General features: G+C 39.0%; 1 protein-coding gene across 4 annotated transcripts in view; it reads left to right on the plus strand.

Annotated features, from left to right (window-relative positions):
* Positions 1-24,561, plus strand: part of INPP5B (inositol polyphosphate-5-phosphatase B) — a 2,334,801-nt gene that overhangs the window by 2,130,370 nt on the left and 179,870 nt on the right. For all 4 annotated transcript variants that reach the window (XM_044083533.1, XM_044083543.1, XM_044083552.1 and 1 more), the window contains one exon: positions 13,436-13,671. In XM_044083533.1, the coding sequence (XP_043939468.1) occupies positions 13,436-13,671 (236 nt within the window). The remainder of the gene's footprint in view (positions 1-13,435; positions 13,672-24,561) is intronic.

Consider the following 24,561-nt stretch of genomic DNA (forward strand, 5'->3'; position numbering starts at 1 on the left):
AGTACATAGGATCATAGGAAGTTACTAGGCTATTGGCCCTGAGTCCATGTTCCAGCAAGTCAGCACCCAATTCCCCAGTCCAGCAGGGGACAGAGGTGGAATCCCCATTCAGTTATCCAGGCTGAGCTTAAAAAAGGGTTAATGAGGTACTCTGCTTGATGTGGAGAGGGAGTCTATTCCACAGAAGGGGGAGTCTCTGGGACACAAATCTGTGCTGCCAACAAGTCGTATTGATGTCACAGACCAGGTTGAAGTTATGCATGAGAGTTAATTGAGTGGAGCTTGACTTGTGGATATGCAGCCGTCCCATCAAGGCAGGGTCTGAGATTGCTTTGTATGCCAGACAGAGGTCACCTCTAAGGAGTCTGTATGAGACTGAGTAGAGGGACAGGGCTTTTAGCCTATCTCTGTAGGGTAAATGTTTGAAGCCCTGGATTCTCCTGGTGAGGAACCTGTGTAGTCTCTCCAGCTGCTGCATGTGCTTTGTGAGGTACATGCCGAAAGGGGAGTTGTACTCAGGGATGAATACAGGTATGTTATGACCTCCTTGTCCTGGGATGAGATACCCTTCCTAATGAGGTGGGTCATGTAGAAAGCTTTCCATGCAGCGGAGGCAATATGGTGGTGAAAAGTCAATTTGCTATTTTCCTGTGTGCCCAAGTCCCTCACAACTGATTGCGTGCTTAGGACCTTGTTATTAATTTGATAATTTGTGTGGACGTCACTCTCCCCAAAGGGGATGGTGATACATTTTTTGGCATTCAGTTTGAAGCCATGTTTCTGGCACCAGTCATTTGTTTAGGTGAGACCCTCTTGGAGGATGTCCACATCACTGGGGAAATTGATGACAGCGTCCAGCTTGCAGTCATCTGCAAACCTGGTCAGCCATAGCCCACTGGTTTGGCTTGCACCTCAGAAACGTATATCCCAAACAACAGAGGCCCCAAGACCGATCCTTAAAGCACACTGCTCATTACAGGTCTACTGCTTGAGGTGACTTCACCTATTTTGACTATGTGGGTTCTGTCAGTGAGCCAGTTTGCTACCCATTTGGTAACGTACGGATTGATGCCTAGTTGAGAGAGTTTATCTATTATACCTGAGTGGGGAATAGTATCAAATACTTTGGTCAGGTCAAGGTAGGTGGTGTGCACCGTCTTCCTCTTGTCCATGGCTTTGTTGGCTGTCTCAAAGAAATCAGACAGAAATCCACCAAATTTAAGAGGCATGATCTCTCCTTGATGAAACCAAACTGTATGGGATCTAGTGTTTGGAAGTTGCTCATGTCCTTGCTAATGAGGTCCACGATAATCCGTTCCATGGCCTTGCAGATTAGGCTAGTTAGGATGATGGGTCTATAATTTCCTGGATCGGTGGACATTCCACCTTTGTGCAGAGGGATGACAATGGCTGTCCTTCACTTTATTTATTTATTTATTTAATTTATTTTACATTTGTTGACCGGGCTAGTCTAACTGGATACATGTCCATTTTCAGTAGAGGCCCGGGGAGAAAAGCTCCAAGACAGATAGAAAATACAATATAGAATGTTGCAACAGTCCAATCCTAAACAGCTGTTGTTGTTAAAAAAATACTGTAGTCATCGTGAGCAAAACACAAACAGTAATAGGTAATATACAAGAGATGTTACTGTATACATATATTTAAATTGCCATAACATGGTCTTTCGGTTCTGTAAGAATAAGTCTATAAAGGTGAAGAGTATTCATTAGTATAAAGGAAGAAAGTTAAGGTTTGTACAGGGGCATAACCAATGTGTATTGAGGAATAGTTTTAGATTTTGTTTAAAAAGTGTTAATGAATACAGAGATACGAGTTCAGTGGGTAAAAGATTCCAGTGCTTTCCAACAGTATTAGAGAACAGTGAGTCTCCTGCCAAGTTGTTGGATCTGCAAGTATTGATAAGCAGTTTGTTTGAGGAATGTACATTCTTAAGATTGTTGTAAGGGGTAATGAGGCTAGTGAGTATTGGAGTGTTGGTGGGTTGATATAGGGTCTTATGGGCTATAGCAAGCTGGTGAAACTGTAGCTGGTTTAGAAATTCTAGCCATCCTAGTTGCTTTAGATTAAGACAGCGATGTATTCTAAAAGGAGAGGCAGTTGCAAATCTAGCAATATTATTATAGGAGATTGCCAGTTCGTTGAGGTTGTTTTTAGAAAGATTAGTGTATATAGGTGAAGCAGAGGGTAGAGTGGAGATTAAGTGAGTTCTGGCTATAGCAGTCCTGGCTACTGGTGTAAGAAAGGGTTTGATTCTATAGAGGGACCCCAATTTTTTGTTGACTGTTTTTACTGTGCTGTTTATATGAGTATCGAAGTTAAGGTTGCTATCTATTGTTATTCGTAAGAGTTTAGTGGTTGGGTCAGGAGATGTGAGAGTGCCATTATTAGATATGAGTGAGAAATTTATTGGGGTGGACTTTCGGGTTGGAGTGAACAGTAAAAGTTTAGTTTTTTTTTGGGGGGGGGGTACGAGGAGGCAGCGGTTTAAAAAACATTGTTCTACTGTATTGAATGCATTTTGTGTAAGGGACTGTAGTTCGGTTGGAGAAGTGGCTGAACAAATTATTGTAGAGTTGTCTGCGTATTGAATACAGGTGGTGTGAGGAATTGCTGAGTGAAGGTCATTAATAAAGATGGAAAATAGGAGTGGGCCTAATATGGAGCCCTGAAGAACACCATGGGGAAATGGGAAGGTGATTAGATAGTTTATTGTCCCATAGCACAGCCTGTTGTCTATTGTCTAAGTAAGATTTAAACCAATTTATGGCTAGAGGTTCAAGTGAAAGGGATTTCAGTATATTTATAAGGAGCTGGTGATTAACCATATTGAAAGCTTTAGATAAATCTATAAAGACTGCTGAGAAAAGAATATTGTTGTTACGGTTTTTGTTAATGCAGTCTGTGAAGGATAGGAGGGCAGTGGTAGTACTGTGGAAAGGTCTAAATCCATGTTGACAGTTGGCAAGTTATTTTGGAGTAGGTGGTTAAGTAGTTGCTTATGGATGCATTTCTCCTTTATTTGTGCTAGAGGAGATAGTAGAGCTATAGGACGGTAGTTAGAAAAGTCATTAGAATTCCTACCTTTATGTAGTGGGATGATGTGAGGAATGTTCCAGATAGATGGGATAGTTCCTTCACTTATGGCTCTGTTAACCAGAATGGAAATGGGATAGGCTATGACTTTAGCTCCTTTTTGCAGGTATTCTTCTGGGAGATGGTCAGCTGAGTGGGTGGTAGGTTTTAGTTTTTGGAGAAGGGAGCAAATAAAGGAAGTAGAAACTGGTTGTAACTGAAATGATGGAGGTGGGCTTGTAGTAGATGTAGGCAGATGTGAGGTATCTGGAGATAGTTGACTAGCAAGAGTTTGGATGGTGTCTGTGAAGAAAGAATTGAAGGCATTAGCAGTATGTGTGGGATTCTCAGGGTTAGATCCTTGTGGGTTAGGTGTGATAGATTGACCTGGGTGTAGTAGTTTGTTAATGCTAGTCCAAAACTTTTGTGGTTTCTTTTGGTAAGTTTGCTGTAGTTGGAAGTAAAAGTTTTTTTTGTCTAAGTGGATGGCTTTTTTTGTATTATTCCTAAGTTGTCTAAAGGTTTGGTGATCTGTAGGATTCTTAGTAGTACGCCATTTTGCCCAGGATTTGTTTCTAACAAGGATTTTTTTGCCTGGTAGCGTTTGAGAGCCAAGGGGCAGGTTTAGTTTTATTTCTAACAGAGCAAGTTGGGGTATGGTGGTCAAGGATGGCTAAGAATGTGGAATTAAAGTATTCCACAGCTTCATTTAGTGGGAGGGATTTTAGTGGTGACCAATTACAGTGTTTCAGTTCTGTTTGGAAAGGTTCTGGTTTAAAATGCTTTTTGGTGCGTATTTTTGGGTAAGTTAGGTTGGTTTTATGTCTGATAATGTAAGTTAGTGAGTGGTTACTTAGGTCATCTGGGAGGGTTCCTACTTTGTATGTTTGGTGAGGAGTATTAGTCAAAATCCAGTCTAAGGTGCTTTCTTTGTTATTGGGTTTATTAATTCTGGTAGGGGAGTTAATAGTTTGTGAGAAGCCATATAGGTTAATATGGGTGGTAGGGTGTATATTACTACAGGACTTCCATCAATATTAAAGTCTCCTAAGACTATAGTTTCTTGTGGGAGGTTAATAGAAAGCCAGTTAAGGATATTTTCAAGGGTATTAATGTTATTTCCTGGAGGAAGTTAGATACAGATGATATATATGAATTTACATGAGTTGACCTGAAATTTAGAAATGAGGATTTCAGCATTATTGTCTGAAGGTGGTTTAAGGTTTGCAGTGCTAACTTGTAGTTGGTATGAAGCCGGTACTCAGGCTTTGATTGAATAGGGACCCTAATGGAGCTGCATGTTCCTGCCTGAGTTCATGTAGGATGCAGCATGAGATGTCATCGGGTCCCATGGAGGCTGTATTTATTGCCTTTAGAGGACAGTGATGACTTGCTCCCTAGAGATAAGGGGAGGGGGGCAGGTGCTGGGGATGTCCTGATTTACTGATGGGGGGACAGAGGGGTTTCATTGAACCTGTCTGCCAGCAGGTTGACTATATCTACTGTGTTTGTGTATGTGGTGTCCTTGACCACCAGTTCTGAGCAGATCTGAGTGCTTCCTTTGAGATGGTGGACATATGTGAAGAAGGCCTTATGATAGTCTTCAGTAGATGTGGCCAGTTTGGACTCAAAGTTTGCTTTGGAGGATTTCGCTAGTGCTCTTATTTGCTTGTTCAGGCTAAGGAGAGGTTTCTTCCAATTAAGCACCTGCTCCTTCTTGTTCCTCAACAGCAATTTTTTCCTTTTATTGTAGAGTTTTATTTATTGCAGATGTCCACCAGACAGCTTTAATTTTCCTTGAGGAGGATGATTTTGTCATGTTGAGTATTCCTAATTCCATGCAGCTGTATAAATGCTTGTATAGTACTTTGGTGTAAGTTTGGACATTTGTGCCAGTTCCTATGGAGGGGGAAGGAACTATGAAGCCCATTTATACCTTCCCTCAGGAGGTTATAATCAACTTTGGAGAAGTTTTTTTGTTTTACCCTAGTCAGGGGGGTGGGGGCAAAACTGACAGCTTTCTGGTTGGATCTTACCAGGAAGGATGATACTGTAGGGATGCTGCAGTGGTTACTCATGTTGGTTAATAACAAGTCCAAAATATTATCACCTTTTGTGTGAGTGTCAGCCAGCTAGTCCAAAGCATTTGCATTGACAAAATCAAGGAAACTCTGGGGAATTTGTGTTTTGGCATAAGTAGTTTTTCCAGTCTATGGTTGAATAGTTAAAGTCACCCAGGATAAGGGTAAAGAGTTGAATCTTGATAGATTTGAAGAGGTCCCGATAGGTGAAATAGGCGTCTTGAGTCAAAGTTGGGGACTTGTAGCTAGTTATGATTTGAATAGGGGTCTTGTCAATGGTTAACTGCACTTGGAGTTTCTCCTGTCTGTCATAATGTTTGACCAGTTTGGAGGTGTGTATGTCTTTAATAGCGTTTATATCACATTATCGAATGTTTACAAGTTCGAATATCATATGGTCGTCACCGTATGATCAAACTCGTAAATGTTCTAAAATGTAATAAAAACCAAAAAAACCCCACAAAAATTAACTCCTGAACGTCTTAAGCAGGGGGAAGGCCCCCTTACACACCCCGCTACTTAAATATACCAACACCCAAGATCGCACTACAGTGCAGAAAAGGGAAATCTTCCCATTCTGCACTGTAATGGAGATCTCCATTGACACGCTCGCACATCGAAAAATTCGAACATATTGTGCCGACCATATGATGTTTGATTTTTTTGCAGTACGATAACGTGATACAGACCCCTTTAACATATATTGAAACTCAATCTCCTTTTGCTTTGCTGCTCACGGTTTGGGGTCTGAATTTATCATAGGATGAGTAACCTGGTATGGCTAGGGTCCTCTCCGCAGCTTTGAACCAGGTTTCTGTGACTGGACAAATGTCAGCATCTTCCAGCATTAAGAATGCTTGCAATGAGTGCAGTTTAATGTTTAGACTCCTAGCATTTAGCAGCATGACCTTTAATTTGCATTTTAGTGAAATTTTCATGTTGCTAGTTTTAAACTCATGTCATTGCCTAAAAAAAGCACTATGGGGAGGCAAGAGCCTTTGCCAGAAGCCTGAAGCCCAAGGGAGACCGATAGGCCATCTCTGGCAAAACACCATGGTCTGTTGATCATGTCTTCCCAGGCTGTCAGGTACTGGATCCCTTTGAAATGACACCAGAGACTAAGCCAATTGTTAAAGTCCATCATTTTCTGTTTGTATTGAGGCATCATTCTGGGTGACAGCAGAATGTTGCTTAAGGCGAGAGACTTACCTGCCTGGGACATGTATTCAGTGAGCTCAGTCATGTTTCTCTTTATATAGTCCAAGGAGGCACGCCCCAAGTCATTCATGCCAACATGGAGTATAACAGAGTCATAACAAAAGCTGTTATTGAGAGACTTGAGTGCATGTGTGATATGGCTGATTCTGGCACCTGAAAAACAACCAACTGTGACTTTCTCCTTATCTAGCCTGGTGAGGAGCACATCTGTGTGTCTTGCAATGGAGTCTCTTATGACTGATGTGTTGAGTTTATGGTAGTACTTAGTGGCAGTAAGACACAGGTGTGTGTGGACTGTGTGTGTTGTGATGGGCTGTGGAATTCGAGTGTGTTTTTGCCTCAGACGTCTCTCTTATTTGGGTTTGTTTTTGTTGAGGACCTCCGCATATGTGAGTGTGTGTTGTGTAGGTCTGGGTGGTGTTTGAGGTGTGGTGTTTGTGCTGACATCCTTCTCAGTGCCAGATATATTGGCTTGTGAGGGAGAGAGCATAGACTCTAGGTTCCTAATATAATTGCATCTCTCACAAATTGTGTTCCTAGGTGGTAGTAGTAGAGGGTTGTTCATGTACATGAGGCATTTGCTACACTGTGTCAAGATGCCCAACCAGACTGGCAGGAGAAACCTTATGAAATTGTCCATCCATATCTGTCAGAATCTGGGGGTAAAGGGTGGAAGGTCTAAGATGAGTTACTACTAGGTGATCACACAAGTGCTACTAAGGGAACGTTTGTAGCTGGAATACCTTCCAGTGGGCTAAAAATAGTCCATCTGCAGTACGCAATGGTCGTACAAGCCCAAACCAGCTCAAACATTGGGTTTAAATGCAACACATACTTTACTTACTGACACTAGACAGGTGTTGTTTGATACACTCCACCCAAAGATTCTTCAACTGGCTGACTGGATGAGAAATTTCTCTTACCTTATAGACAACTTCAGCAGGTACTGAAAGACGCTAAAAAAACTGTTACTAGAAAATCATATATGTGTAAGTAGAAAAGATTCTCTAGTTGGTGCCATTCCAAGAACCAGGGCACTTTTAAGGACTGACTGCCTCTGGTTCTTGAGAATTTGAATGTTTTACTGTCCTCTTGTCTTTCTTACTACTCGGTCAAGGTTCATTTGCCAGCCATTTCATTGTTTCTGGCCTTGGGTCCCCCCTTTCTACCCATCCTTATATCAAGCAGTTTTTCAAAGGGGTTTTGTATATCTGTTGACCTAGAAAACAGGCGGCTCCTCCTTAGGTTCTTAACTTTGTGCTCGAAAAGCTCACTATTTTTCCATTTGAGCTAGTTCATCAGGCTGATTTGAGGTTCTTAACATGGAATATCATATTTTAGAAAAAGAGTATCTGAGTTATAGGCTGTTAAAACAAGAAAGAAATTATTGATACTCTGTATATCTATAGGCAGTTCATATACTATGTGGACAAAGCTCATTCTGTCATTCCTGAGTGTGTCCTCTTTTAGATGAGATGTCTAGTAACTATGAACCTATTATGAGTTTGCCATCCATTACCTATTGTAATATTATCAACTTAGCATTTTTTTAATGTAACCTAGGCAATTTATTATTCAAGGACAGCAGGCACTGAATTTGTATGTGAAACACTGGAATATAAAGTTGTTTGCTAGCAGCAACCTCTTCATTAATTACAGATCTTTTTAATTTATAATTATTCAGATGACTTTTACTTCTGCAGAGACTGTGCGTATTGACTGATATTGAGTGGCCTTTATGGTTGAAATGCTCTGAAATGGGCAAATTTTGTCATTATTGGTTCATGTCTGTATCAAAACAGTGAACTCTAAAAATAGCGAACGCTATTCTGTCGAACTATAAAGTTCGAAAGCCAAAAATGTCGAAGTCACGGATCAGAGAATTTTTTCCCAGGGAAACAAATTCGCTGATCCAAAAAAATATATATATTTATATATATATATATATATATATATATATATATATATATATATATATATATGTATATATATAAACAAAATAAAGTGGGGGGGCTGGGCCCCCCACACACCCCAAACTTAAATATGCCAACTCCGAAATTGCACTACAGTGGAGAAAACAGTGAAGTCCCAAGAACAGCCCAGCAATTTTTTCCCTGGGAAAAAAATCGCTGTTCCGTGACTTCGACATTCTCAGCTTTCGAACTTTACAGTTCGACAGAAGAGCGCTCATTATTTTCAGCGTTCACTCTTATGATAGGGAACTATTGGTTCATATATTTTGTTTCATTGCTTAATGGAAAAATGTTAAAAACTACAAATTTTAAAAACACAGTAACAAATGGTGCTGTATTATACAAGGAATATAATTTAATACAATCAGGAAAGTGAGTGAAAGAACACATGCATCCCTGCATGGTCCTAAAGATGTGTGCAAGGAGCCTATGGTTTGAAAATAGCACAGCGATAAACTTGATCCACCATTAGCTGGCTAGATTCATTTTCTTTGAATGTGGTTTGTGACATTTTAATTAATGCGTTTCAAGGGTAGAGAAGTTTACTGTTGATGCTAAATCTGGTTTCATTATGAGACTGTATTTTTTGTTTAGCAAATGTCCTATTAGTGTTCATGCTATAAATTTTTAAATAAAATGTTGGGTTTGAGTTGTGGAACTCATAGTCATAATGGAAGGTTGAACAAGAGCTGTTATATAGATTTTGAGCAAGTTATTTGGAGAAGCAGTCAGCTTTCTGGGAGATGTCTGCTAGAAGAATTAATGGGACTTGTTAGACTACACACTTGGACATTACAGATACTGGGTAGGTTATCATGCTGGCTCAATTGAAACAGTGGTCCATTTCACACAAAAGCATGGTTCCAGTAGGACATTGTGGTACATGCCTACAAGCCTACTAAAGTATGCTACAGTCTGCTGCCCTACATCTACCCTGTGAAAAATTTGTCAGAGCAGCACCCATACTGCTTTAACTGAATAAACTGAAGTGACATGGCTGTTCTCCTCCAAAAGCAGCTCCACAAGAAAAGTTGATAAAAGTGCATTCGCAGCTACTTATTTTCATGAAGCCTGCAAGACCTATCCTAATGAGTAGGGCTACTGTCCCTATATATTTGTATTCTTTATTTTTAGTATTTACCTTAAAGTGTTATCTGCTGACTACTGTTAAGTTGTAATATCTGTGCTGGTGCCTGTTGTTTGGCTCTCATGCAGCTTGTGGACCTCCCCCACTTCCCAACCCAATAGCCCAGTTTTCTGCTAAATAACTTTTTTATTAACTTCAAGTAGCTGAATTTCTGTTCTGCACTTACAGCCACTACAACTTCTTCCATAGTGCTCACTGGCAAGATCTCAAGTAGACTACAGTTATAATTGTTATCTCAACTCAGGCGTATAAATAAATAAATAAATAAATATAGCATCACTAAATCTACCAGGGACAGTTCTTAGATTTGTCTTTCTCTGGATTTAACTCCCTTACCGTTCTGTTATTCCTGATTGTTTTTCTTCGCCTCCCTCACCAGTGGGTCAGATTGCTTCATTCACCTACCCTACCCTCAATTCCCAGCCACCTCCACTGCTCCAAAACTTAATTTATGCAGTTCCATCCACTTCACTGGACTGATCAATCATAATACTGCTAATTATCTCCCTTCCCAACCACTCCCAGTCTATTTCATAATTGCTTGTATTGCCTTCTCTAATTACCCTCCACCACCCCACTGTCTAATCACTACCCAAATCAAATAAAAAGTTGTTAACATATCCAAGACTATACCTTTCTCTACTACTGTTCTCAAACTCATTTGAATCCTATCTGTTCATCTCTTATCAGTCATCCTCTACTTGCCAATTTAATTACATTCTGCTCTACTTCCCTCTCTTCCTCATTACATTCCCAATATTCCTCTATCCACTCTAATTCTTCCTACCCTTGCCATTTTCTCTCTAGAATAATTTTCATGCCATTCTTTTTCACTGTATAAACCTCTTGACTGTCCTGTTCTTACTTCACTAATTACATCCTAAAAGGCCTCTTAGATCAGAAAATCAATGCTTATTACAGGTCTACAAGCCAAATTTACCTTCTGGACAGCTTCTCTGTTCATGTTCTGTAGCCAGATTCTGGAATGCCCAAGCATTAACAATTAGAACCAATCAGAATCATGCTTCATTTAAAACTTTTTGTACAAGGATAGTTCTCTTCTATTTGGAACTGTATTCGTACCAAGCCTTCACCCTTTAAAACCTGACTGCCTGTACTTCATGAGTGATAAATGTATTTCATTGACCATTATTACTAAATGTCTGGTGATAACCTAAATAAAGTTTTTTTTTCCAGTAATTTTATGTATTGTTAGCCACTTCTCCAATTTAAGTTTTGTATTTACCTGTTCCCAACTGACAGCTTCTGTTTTACCATCACTATTTTCAATTATTAATTACTCCAAAACGGCATGGACACGGTAGCTCAAAAACAAGCTGTCTTTAATATAATACAGAATAGTAAATGATAAGCACTTTTGTCCTAAAATACCAAGGCTTCTTCAGATAGTTAATGCAAAAAACACACCAGAATTTAAATCAAGGATAAAAGTCACATGATAGCTTTGCATCTTTTTCTGATCCAGGGGGTTTGTGTTTATAAAGTCCAAGAATCTCTGTGCCCATACGTTTGGTGTCATTTATGATTTCCAGTTAATAGTGGAGTAATTAAAGTCATGCAAGAATATGGTAATGGGTTGGATGGTGAGTGTCTCCAGTAAGCTTAAATACATCTTGCGTTTCCTGGGTCATAGAGTGGAACCTATAGCTTGGTCCTGTTTGACCAGCCTTGAAATATATTTATTTTTGATGCAGATCAAAAAACCTCCACCTTTAGTTCCTGCTTTTGCAGTAGCTGGTCTAAATGTGTGGGAAGTATTATAGCCTTACACTGCTGGGGTACTCTCCACATCTTTAAACCATGTCTCATTAACTTCACACAAGTCAGCCTTTTCCAGGATGAGAAGAGCTTGTAGGGAGTAGAATTTCTTGTTTAGACTCCTGTTATTGAGCAGTAACACCTTTAGATATTCTTGGTTTTGATTTGCTACTTTGAAAGGATTGTCATACTGTCATTGCTTAAAAAAGGTACTGTGTGGGAGGACAATATTTTAACTAAGATTAGAAAAGTGTAGAGGAAAGAGATGCAGAGTATATCTGGCAAAGCAGTCTAGTCTTTTGGTCACCTCCTTCCATGTTGTCAGATACAGTACCTCATTAGAATGGCACCAGAAAGTAAGTCACTTACTAAAGTCAGTCACATTCTGTTCATATTGTGGCATTATCACTGGAGAAGGTAGAATGCTGCTCATTTGTTAGGCTTATACCAGCCTTAGACACATACTCCAAGATCTCCATCATGTCAAATGCTGCAGTGCCATAGCAGTTAGCATTGTCGCCTCACAGCAAGAGGTTCTCCGGATTGATTTTTGGTTGGGGTTCCTTCTTTGCAGAGTCTGCATGTCCTCCCTGCATTCATGTGGGTTTCCTCCCATATTACAAAGACATGCATCTGGAGCATTTCTCCCTGGGCCTCCACTGAAAATTGGCTCGTTCGAGGTCGGACTTTCCCAGTAAACAAATTTAAATAATAAATAAATGTCTCACTTTATACAGTGTGGTGAGGTGACTGTCAGGTCATTTAAACCCACATGGACTATGATAGAATCATTCTGGTACTTTTGTTCCCGTGGCCTGAGTGTGTGAGTAATCTGGCAGATCCTGGCACCTGATAAGCAACTGACTGTGACTTTTGTCTTAGTCTGGAAAGAGGGACATCACTGTGTCTCACAGTGGAGTCTTCATTGACAAGAATGTTGGGTTGTATGGTAACCTGCCTTATGGACTTAGAAGCAGGAGCTCCATGAGATGTGGCTGTAGGTGTTGATGTCAGTGTCGTTTTGAAAAAGTGCATAATTTTTCTCTAGTTGCATATATGGCATTTGCAGTAGGCTTACTATCCATGTTCCTAGGTGCTGCAACACTTTAAACACCACTCTGAATGTGTACTGCAGCACAGCTAAGATTCTTTGAGTTTGGATATTGCAGCCTGCCTCTTTACAGATACACTTTGCCCTAACCTTACATTACTGTTTCTTTGTGTGGGTGTACGTTTCGACCCCACTCCATTTTTACATTTTTTTGTAATTTAACATTTTATTTACCTGGAAAGTCCGACTGGAACGGAGCCCATTTTCAGCGGAGGTCCAGGGGGAAATGCTCCAGATGCATCCTTGAAATCATTTCACTTTTGTATGATAAGCATTTTATATTCATACATTTATGTGTTGTCTGTCTTTTTCAAAGTGGGCCAGCCTAGTGAGATCAGCAGTGTTAATCTAATAGCAATGGATGTGGTTCTGTTTACCCAGGTGATCTTTTAGTTGAGATAGTAAAGACCAAAGTTAAATGTGTAAATATTTTTTAATTTGGCAAAGTTGCAGGCACTGCCCACACCCATACCTAATTGCTGTCGTCTTCGAGGTTGCTTAGTCAGTAAACATAATCGGACATAATCCCTGGGTTTCACAGATTTCTTTTTGCTTTTTTAGTGTATTATTTGAGTGCAGATCTACATTTCTAAATATTCCCATTTGTAGCACTTTTTATAGATTCATATTTTTTTCAAGACAATTTAGTCTTAGGACCCTGTACACCTTGCCAGAACCCACTCTCAGGCTGTACCATCTTTTTCAAGGAGTTCTAAGCTAGTCAATTTTGTTGTAGATGCTAGTGAAACATACTGTTTAAAGTGCAGGGAAAGTCTGTTCCAGAGATGCTTTGTGATAAACCTGTCTCTTTCCACTTTGTTTTGTTAATTTGTCGGTGAATATTTTGTTCCCTTTTTCTGGTGTTAGTGCAAGGATTAGACTTGCGGAGATGCAGGAAACTGGGGACAACCAGGTCTCCAATGGCTAGGCATAGGTGCCCCATGAGAAATGACATGGAAATGGTATGTTTTGGCTTGGCTTTTGGTATCGGCTTGTTATTGGCCTATTATGTCTTTTTTTTTTCTTGCAGGTACTGACTTAGAGATTAATCTAGAAGTTTTTGTAAATAAATCTACAGCTACACAGCTAAATTTGGGTGATGAAAAAATTGAGGATATATTAATCCTACATCTGGACAGAGGAAAAGACTTTTTTGTAGCAATTTCCGGAAACTACTGCCCAAGTTGCTTTGGAACTTCCCTACCGGCTTTGTGTTACATGAAAGAGCCTATCCAAGACATGCCTGCTGAAACGATTCGAGAGATGGTAAGTTCATACCAAGTACAGACATGCCAGGGCAGCACTTTTTTAAACACTAGATGTGAAAGAGCCTATCCGAGATATGCCTGCAGAAACTGTTAGAGAGCTGGTAAGTTCATACCAAGTACAGACATGCCAGGGGAGCATTTTTTAACACTAAATTAAAAATTCATAATGAAGTGACTAGCCCTGGGTCTGACTGAGATTTTTGAATAATTTTACTAGAAGAATGCAAATATTAGGGAACTGACACGTGCAGTAATAAAACAGAGTGATGATAAACTTATTTTACCTGAAGTAGTTAGTACTGTGTATGCTTATATGTAGTGGTTTACATTTACTGCCTGCTGCTTTTGTAGGAAAGATCTTGGAAATAGGAATCGTGCATTAATTGTCTTTAACGATTTTATGTGATGCTATGTTGGTTATGTACTTTAATATACAAGTCTTAACATTCAAAATTTTATTAGAGTAAAAGCAGTCACTTGACATTTCTTTAATTAGGCGATAACAAGCAGCTGTGTTGCTCACCAGCTATGTCTTCAAATAAGCAAATCAAACAATAAATAACCATAACTATTTTCTGTGACATCTCCGTAATCCATATTTGATCATCTGTGAAACCAATAGCTGTCTCAATCTATTAGCATAAGAATTCTGGACAAACTCAAAAATAATGGGGGAGGGGGGAAAAGCCCAAAATCAGGTAAAGATTTCAAATATTGCTCTTATAAATTTATAACATTGTTAGAATAACCGGTTTTGCATTAATATGCATTTTCTTCAGGAAATGAGATTTAAAACTCATGCCATTATTTAGTGATTTCAATCCTCAATAATTTGTCAGCAAACCACAGATTTTATGAGGAACAAATATATGGCAAAATTCCTGACATTCTGTGAAACTGTGGACAGTTGAGATTGTATGCTTTACACTGTGAAATCTTTCACCTGCTCCTAAGACTATAGCAACTTTAATAATAAAATAATTACATTACTTTTTTGTTAGATGTCTTATTCACCAACAAAAATAAAAGCATTAGAAAAGACAGCTATGATTTCTGTTACAGCAGTTTATTTGTTAGCAGTTAGTGAGTGTTGTTCTGTTTCATTTTTATTTCTGGTAGTCATTTATTACATACTTTAAATAGAGGCAAACTATATAGTATTTTAGAAGGGCAGGATTTTAGCATTGGAACATGTATTATTTTATTTTATTTATTTTACATTTGTTTACTGGGAAAGTCCGACTGGACACATGTCCTTTCTCAGCAGAGGCCCGGGGAGAAAAGCTCCACATAGAACAAGCACAGGATACAGAGTATGTTAAAAATAGTAACATGGACTTGCAAAGTTATTACATGATAGATGTAATGTAATGAACATGCAGTATTCCACATCCTCACATCCATTGCAAGTTAGCCATAGCCAACTTGGGCTCTGTAACAGCTGAAGAAAATAAAATAAAGACATTTTAATCCTATGGTTGAACATAGGAAAATAACATGTTCTCTGTAACACTGGGCTTTCTGTAAAACCTTCTGTAATGGGTGTGTATTCTAGACTTCATGTGAAATCACTATTAGATGTTTTATGTCCCTGTGGCCAAGGTCATCGCTGAAGAGACTGTTCAAACCAGCCCACCTACCTAAGTAACAGGTAAATAAATATGCAAGCATGTTATGTGTTGGAGTATAGAAAGGAATAAGCCCACTGAACATAACAGGCATTATTGTTAATATTCATTAATTAGTTAACAGCAGAGAAGATAATGTGAAATCTCTATGCAGGCAAAACACCCATGTCACCTGAGTATATTTAAATTGCTTATAACTGTGTTCACCTGATTGACAATGTCTCCCATAAGTTTGAATACAGTTCACTAATAAAACTGGATTTAGTTAATGGAAGAAGGTAGTAAACTAGTTTTATAATAAAAATACAAATTTTTTTTATTAAATTTTTTATTCAAATTTTATTAAGAATAACAAACATTTGTAGCAATGTATATCATAAAGTCACTTGCAAACAGATATATATTTATATTTAGTATGCAAATACTTAATATCAAATACTATAGAAGTACAGTTTTCAATCAGTTTCAGCATAAAAAAATTGTTCATAAAAAGTGTACACGTTTTTACCACCTTCTATAAGCACAACCTTCATTTATAAAAAAAAAAAAAATCTTACTTTACAAAGGAATACCTACCTATGTATTGAATATTGGACAACTTTTTCCAGTACTTATTAAATTTATATAGTTCACATGAGTCTAAATGCATCATATTGTTTATATTTAATATTTAGCACTTCGAGTATGAATGGACAAAAGTGAATGCACCGAGGATCGCAATCCCAGAATTGCATTCACCCCAAAAAAAAAAAAAAAACAGCCGAAAAATACTTCTTGAAGTCTTCTTTTTTTGCAGGTAAGCACCCCCCCCCCCCCCCCCCACTCACCCTGAGCTTACATATACCAACTCCATGGTCGCAGCAACACAAAGAAGCAGAAAATCCCCCCCCCCAAAAAAGGCATCACAGCTGGTGCAACTTGTTCACAGTGATATTCTGTGGAAGAACTCCATTTGGTAGTGGGTTGAACCTCGGGCAGCTGATGTTCAAGAGTTCAATCTTCGTCCACCATTAGGGTAATGGTATTTTATCTTCCATTGTTAAGTAACTATTGTCTTAATTAGACAATCTAAAACTTACTTCTGTTAACCTTTTTCTTTTTACTCCATCCTAGCTTCTCACCATTCCCATTATACAGGAAATCTAGGTCATTTATGTATTCTTTTAGAATGCATCTTCCAGTAGTAAACATGCATTCTCTCAAATATATTTTGTTTTCTTATTGAAAAATGAACAAGTACAGGAATCTGTCTAGTTCCAACCTCACCACTATGTGTGTTGAGGAAAAAAAAGTAAAAAAAAAACAAAGAAACTAGTGAACTTAATACTTTGTTGATGAGCTCAGTCACGATAAATTCCAAAAATTATAAAACCCAGGTAGTGTTCCAAAGCAGCGAGCCTTTACTTGTCACAGACAAGCAATCCTCAGTATCAAAAAATCAGAAATATTTTAGCAATGTTAAACATATCAGCTTTTATATACTTAAAAGTAGGTGTGGAAAATGTAGGTATTGTTTAATTTTGAACCAGACTATTTCAGGTAAACAGTATAAACAGGGCTGTAAAAGTGCAATTTAGAACAAGAAATACCCATCCTCACACACTACTACTGATTAGATCAGACCCTAGTTAAGGAAAACACTTCCTATCTATTTGCAGCGCATATTCCAAAATCAGGTTTTAAGAAAAGCATAAAATATGCATAAAAAGACTCTGCTTTGATTAGATTTATTGCATTGCACTAGAGATTTAAACGGTAATTTCAAAACATGTATTTTTTTCATACCGCTATTACCATGTAGTATTGGTATAATTCCCCCCTTTACCATACTGGTGGACATTCATACACACTCATGCTCACATCTGCACATATTTATACATTACTAGTTTACTTCATCTGCTGTTTTCTGTATTTCTGTATGTTTTTTTCTACTGGTTTTCATTGTATAAACATGGTTTGGGGCTGTAAACATGAAAACTGTCATGGTAGTATTGTTTTTGCAAAGCATGTCAGTAAGTATTAAGAAGATTAGATGTTTGTTCAGTAGGTTTAAAGGACAGTTAGGACTCATTGTCTGAATTATGTGATAGTCTAATGTGCTGTAAGACCTTTGTTATAGGTACCTTGGGAATTAATGTTGCATACATTTAAAGTGAAAGTTAACTGATGTTAGAGTAGGCACATGTAGTGGAACAGGGGCAAGTTGTTACTAGGGCAGGGTAAAGGGGGTGGCTGCCCATGGTACAAGTTAGTAAGAGGATTTGCCTTATCCTTGCCTTCATCTTGATAGGGTCACAAGTCTGGGGAGTGGTGAAGGAGTCAGATGACCTAGTTGGAGCTCTGTAACATAACCGTGCTGAGTAGGTTTGAAAATTATATGTAAATGCCACATATAGAAAAGTGCACATGGTGGGTTTGAAGATAAACACACACAAAGAAAAATAGCATTTTTTAAAAGTCTTGTTTTTTTTAATTGAAAGAATGTTAAAAGCAATTGGTACCAGCAGTAAGGAAAATAATTTGTGGAGTGATACACAAGAAGAGACTGGCATCTTCTAACATGAGTGAAAGCTTTGGAGAGATTTAAGTGACTGCTAAGTTACAAAGTGAGGTGAATACCTTTTGCCATAAACTCGGACTGTACTTAGGGTTATTATTGTTAGCAGTATTATTGTTTTTGTTTTGTTTTTTTTTGCATGAGTCCTTCCTTTGACAGCACAGAGTATTGAAGTACTGAGCTGTTATTGAATTGTTTGCTATAGTCAAGTGTTTTATTCTGTTAGTCTTTATATACCTACGGCATGACTCTGAGTAAGTTGCTTAAGCAGACAGTGCAACTGAGAAACTGGCTAGGCTACTCAGTAGTCACTTGGATTGCTTGCTTACTAGCTATCTGCGAACCTTTGAATATAGAATTTACTCTTCGGCCTGTCTGGTGACCTGTTTGTTTCCCCTATAGGAGAGGTTTGAGTGTACTAGAAGTGATGTTATTATCTTGAAGAGGATTGAGGCTTTTCATTGTGGCCCTAACTCCCTGCACATGGTCATTAGCATACAAGGGATTGGTGTGCATTGGACCTTTGTGATGCATGCCACACCCCTGCATGATGTCATCAGTTATCCCTGCCCCATTGTAGAGAAGCACATGCATGTGATTCCTTATACTGCTAAAAGTATACCCATGAACACATGCACCTCCCTTTTCCCTGAAGAAAATGTATAGACTTAGCTGTCATCACTTCTGTCCTCCCCTCACAAGCTTCAACAGATGCTTAAGCCATTAGTCAATCACTGGTCTCCTGGGTGCCATAGTCAGAGCTAAAAGCATCTGAATGCAGTCAATGAAAAACTTGGATTATCCAGGACTTCCAAAAGCCTTGCATGTGCAACCGTGTTAGAGAGCGCCACAGTGGCATTACCAATGTAGCTTCCATTGTCAAGCTTACCATGGATATATTGAACAATATCAAAGAGAGCTGTAGCTGTACCAGAATAGGGTTTAGAATTATGTTTGGTATTAAAGATGGTGTTTACATTTAATAGATATTATAATTGCTGTTGGTGTACACATTTTTGTAAAGTGCTGAGTTAGTGAAATTATGGCATTGGAGTGGTAGCTACTGAGTGAGGTGCAGATGTCCACTACTCTCCCTTCCTTCATGGACTTATTAATGAAAATGTTGACAAGAGAAGAGAATGGGGTTTACAATTTTTACACAAGTGGACTACATGTGGTTATAGTAAGAGAGACCTTGTCGAGTTATATAGTAGATTTTCCATTAGGGATAAATATTTATCAGATCATGCAGTAATTAATTTGAAGGTGAGACAGGACATGGACATTAGTCTATTATAAATGGACCTCTGTCCCCAGAACAAAATACTTGAAGAATTGACATTCAGTGGAAGTGCTTCAGCAAGTAGCACATTCACTGTTGGTGCTGGAAGATCAGAAAGTTGTGAGTTCTATTACCACACCTGGGATTCATGTCATAATATTTATACTGTAGTGCAGGATAAGGGGGTGTTGCAGTCCTGAATGTGCCGTCTGTCAGCTGAAATGCTAAACTGAACCCCATCTGCCTGAATTGGTGGTAGTTCAGGTAGATGTAAAAAAAGAGTAGGGGTTGTTTTATTATATTAGCACTTTATCTTCTTTCTTTTGTTATTTAACACAGTCATTATATTTACACAGCTAGTATTTTGTACGTCTTTATAATCGCTTTAAGTATTCCTTTTGCCAAGTACATTCAGCAATCTGTTCACTCTTGCTACACTTTCCACCATAACCTTTTTTTGGGATCCCATATCGCCTCCTCATTATCTTTTCTTTTTTCACTGCAGTTCTTTACATCTTTATTTCTATAAACACCAAAAAGCAATGAATAACATTGTATCCCAATTTTTTTTCACATCCAACCTTATATTTCCCAAACAGCACCATGTTCATGTCAATGTTTTAAATACTTTCCAGTCATGTACATCTTTAAATAATTTCTAAAAACCTTCCTTCTCCTTACAATCCAAAACAGTGTTGTGATGTGTCTTCAGTATTACAGGTATTACACATTCCCTCTTCTGTAATTTTATATTTCATGTTACTTTCCATTGGCACTTTATCCAACAATAAATGCCCCAGAAAATCACTGGCTTCAGTAAAGGCTTAAAATCTTTCCTGCCTTTTCTTTCTTGTTTCTTGTACTTGTCACTCATTTCCCCAGTATAATATAGTAAAATAGTATAATAGTAGGATCAGTTTAATAGCTTATTTTCATTATTTTTATACCATTCTTTACTTTTATTTTATACTTTATTTACATCACTTTTCATTCTCTTTATTTTACTTTCATATTCATTCTCTTCCAAACCTTTTCTCTTTTCCCTTTGGTTACCCCTATCCATCCACATATCTTTATATTTTTCAAATTTCCTAATGTTGTCTATTTTCAGGCACTTTTTAACACTCAAAACAAATCCATTGATGCTAAGAAAACCATCTGATTTATTACATTCATACCCCCTTTTCTTTTACATTGTAAACCTTCCCTCTTTTCATTGGATTCTACCTTATTCCCCACTAAAGACCAAAAAAAGATATCCAGCAATTCACTTAACATGCAGCTTGAAAACATATACTCACCATCTAGGTATGCTAGTTTACCTAAAATGTTTATGTTTAATATGTATACCCTTTTTCTTAGGGACAGTTGAAGCACCCTCCACCAATCTGTTAACTTTTATTTTTTAAAACATGTCTCCATTTTCCTATTGCTATTTTTTCCCCTCCAAATGTAACCCCTAAAATATTAATTTCACTTCTGGCAAAATAAATTTCTTCCATTCTTACGACTTCTCCAAACCCTTTACTTTTTTTACTTATTTTACTGTAATTCTGGTGTACCCAAAATTTGCATCGCGTTCATCCAGTGTTTGGCTATTAAAGCCAAATCATCTGCATAGGTTAGCATTAGTCATACCTTATTCCTTCCTTAAGTTACAATCAGTCATCTTCTAACCCTGAGTTGTGTGTTTGTATAACTGCATTCATTACCATGGCAAACACCCTCATGCTCAATGGATAACCCTGCTTTATACTTCTTCCCTGTCTTATCTTTTTCTTACCCTTTCATTCACCATCCCAGATATATAAAACAGTGCTCCTAAATTGCCCTCACTATCATTCTTATTTTTTCCCTACATCATCTCTCTCTCTCTTCTTTCGGCTTTTAGGGGTCGCCACAGCGGAACTCCGGTCCGCTAATGATTGGTAGTTGATTTTTATGTGCCGAATTACCAGCCCTGATGCACAACCTTCAACGAAGGTACGCCCATTCACGCATGTCTCCACGCAAAAGACGCTCTAGCTGAGAATTGAACCGGACAGCATCTTACTGTGAGGCCACAATGCTACCGCAGCACCACCACTACTCCATGTCTAAACACAAGCTTATTTCCCATGCATTAACTTATTGCCTCCATATAATATTCAGTATAGTAGTTTTTTTCCTCATTCCTTTCAGAGCCTGTGGACATTGCAGTGGTCCCTGTCCCTTAAACAGTAAGAGCACTGCCACAAGTACACCTCTGCAAACTGGCCTTTGCAGAACACTTGGTCATCAGGTCATTGTTGTTGTGTAATGTAACCAGATTTAACATATGAAAAGCCTTATTGTATATTAACATCAACTAGTCAGACATGTGCCTGCTCTGTGCTGAAAAATGGCTGTGGCATTCCTTCCCAAAGGAGTAGTCCTTACACGCTAAGGCTCACTTAGTAAATTGGACAGTGTAATTTCACTTGACCATTAGATTGCACTGTGTAACCAGTTACTTCGTACCCCTAACTTCTTGGTGTCTGTATTCAGTAAGTAAAAGACAACCTGTTCTACTTTGGGCCTCCTTGCTAATTGCTTCTATATCTACTTCCTCCTCCCCCACAGTTTGTGGGAAATAACTTCCTATAGATCCATGAAGTCATACATATTTAATCTTCAGACTTTAACCTTTTTATCCCCATACAGCTCTCAGTCTGCATGTCTGTCTGTCTTTCTCTTTTTTGAGGAATTTCACTTTTTTAATTTCCTTGAGATACAAATGTTATCGTATTTTTTGTTTTGTGCCTCCTTTCCTGAAATTACACAAAGTAAGCTTTTCTATACACTTTATCTTTTCTATATGAACTTTGATGCAACTGGGGACTATTTTTTTGTATTGTTCTTCAGAATTGCCTCTGTCGTTTCCATTCCATGTGAAGATGTGGTTTCCAGAACTGCACCCAACACTCTAGGTATGCTCATTCCAGCAATCTGCAAGTAAGACATTAGCTGCTTGTTTTCTGCTAGTGATACTTCTTTCTTTACAGCTGTGTATTCCAGCAGTTTTTCTTGCTGCTTTCCTATGTTCCCCGCTCCCCACTTACATTCAGGACATCTGGTACAGCTAAAACCAAGTATCCTTTCCATTTTTGTTTTGCTGCAGGTTTTCCCCGATGTTCTTCATGTTTCAATATTGCAGTGATCACACTTGGGTTATCTGCCTGCAGGTAGCCCTCAGTCAGCCCGAATACCAGAGACTTGGTGTTTCTGCGTCGGTTGCTGTCACTCCAGGTCTGACGTCAGGTCGTCAGGGGTATAAAAACAGGCAGCCAATACCATTACATCAGTCTTTCTTGCCGAGGAGCCCAAAGCCGAAGCAGTTCGCACGAGTGCCAGTCGGCCGCTACCTGAGTTTTTGTTATCGAATTGAATTATCCTGGAGTCTTCAAAAGCTAAGTACCCCATTGGGATAATTCTTTCTTGCTCTAACCAATGTCAGAAAAAGTTAACAATTGTCTTGCCTGTGGAAAGCAAGTACCACACCGAGATTTTAATTTTTACTGCTTCACCTGTTTAGGCCCAGACTGCGACATCCCCCGCTGTCGGTTTTGTGCCTTGTTCAACACCCGAACTATTCGTTGGGCCCTTATTGTTGCTAAATACTTTCGTTCTCAATCTTTATATTCCAAAATGGCTTCAGTAAGCCATCAGACTACTGATCTACCAAAAAAAACGTAAGGATAAAAACAGAGACAGACCGCACAGGTCCAAAGCTGCCATCAACGCTTCCGTTAAGCTAGTCGCCAGTTCACCGGTACTCAGTGACGCGCTTTTGCAGCCCCTGATGCCCGCTTCAGTGGATTTGCAGGCCTCTACCAAAACCCGTTCGGAGTCCGGTATGCTGTAAGACTCTTCTTCAATGGAACATGCAAATGTCACCACCTTGGATGGGTCTGGAGCCACTGAGCAGGCACCAGCTTCTGAGGAAGTTCTTCACACTACCGATATTCGACACAAACCAACTTCTTACGCGTCTTCAGTTCTGTCTAAAACTACCGAGTTTCTAAGGCCAAGAGTACGCTCTACGCCTAAAGAAACGACGACCCAAAAGAATGCACCTGCTTCCTTGCCACAACATCAAATGCTTAAAGTGGCAGAAGACCTTATTATGTTGATTAGGGGAAGTCTGCCTTCCCCTGCTTAGAGAAAACGAGACCTGTCCCCAGCAGCTTTAACAGACCAAGAGTCCGATGGTGTCTGATTATGAAGACATGCCTTTATCTGCTTATGAGGATTCAGATGCAGAGGAATCTATTCCCTCTGCTTCTCCTCCAGAGGATTTTTCTTTTGGTGAAACCTTACATACTTTAAGAGAGCATTCCCACTAGGAATGCCAAGACTATACTTGCCACAACAGAAGCCTTTAGCAGTACTCCCAGTCCTGGATGTTTTGGATAATGTCTTTATGGAATCCAGTTTAACTCCTGATACCTTACCCCCTGGGCCTAGGAAACCAGACGGGTACTACAGAGTTCCTGACTCTCTCAAATTCCTTTTCAAAAATTCTACTGCTGACCCAGAGGTCATCTCCCAGGGGCCCAAAGGTATCAAAGCAACTACAGCTAAGAATCCTACTCCTTTAGACAGGGATTCCAGAGCTTTAGACAGATGGGGTAAGAAAGTATACACCTCTGCAACTCTCGCCATTAGGACTTTGAATTGCCAGTTTCACATGCTGAAGTACCAACAACATATTATGGAACTTATTAAGCAAAAAATAGCTACCTTTACAGACTGTGCAGAAAATAAAGAATTACAAGAGCTTATGCATTCTGCAAGCCAAGTCAGCAAGCATACATTGCAGTGTGGCTTTGACGCCCTAGAAGCATCTTGCAGGGCAGCAGTCACTGGTTCTGTACTAAGAAGGCATGCTTGGCTTAAGGAGCAGACCTTGCCAGACCATGTCAAATCAAAATTACTAGACGCTCCTTTGAATAAGGACAATCTGGCACCAAAGCAGAAGAGGTTCTTAAAAAGATGGAAGAAAAAGCTACATCTATGCAGACAGTCAAAGATTTCTTGCAAGTACAGCCTCCTAGATTCAGTAGGCATTGCCCCTCAAAACATTGGTCCTTTCCAGCCCCCTGTAGGACATCTCAAAATAGACTCAGGGGAAACAGACCCCCAGACTACGGTCTCATGGTATGCAGAGATCTAAGCAATGGAGTGCCTCCATTTCAAAAACAGGGAGTGTTAAGCCACCCCTTATGGGAAGAATTCCCAATGACTTCTCAACTCCACTCCCCACCTCTGCCCAGATGCTTGTGCCACATAGGAGGAAAATTTGCACATCATGCAAAAAACTGGATTTCCATTACCAAAGATGGATGGGTCCTCAGCATTGTATCCTAGGGGTATAAATTTTACTTCCACTCACTGCCAACC

This window comes from Protopterus annectens, chromosome 1.part1, assembly GCF_019279795.1.
Source record: "Protopterus annectens isolate FY-2018-M chromosome 1.part1, PAN1.0, whole genome shotgun sequence".
Taxonomy (NCBI): domain Eukaryota; kingdom Metazoa; phylum Chordata; order Ceratodontiformes; family Protopteridae; genus Protopterus; species Protopterus annectens.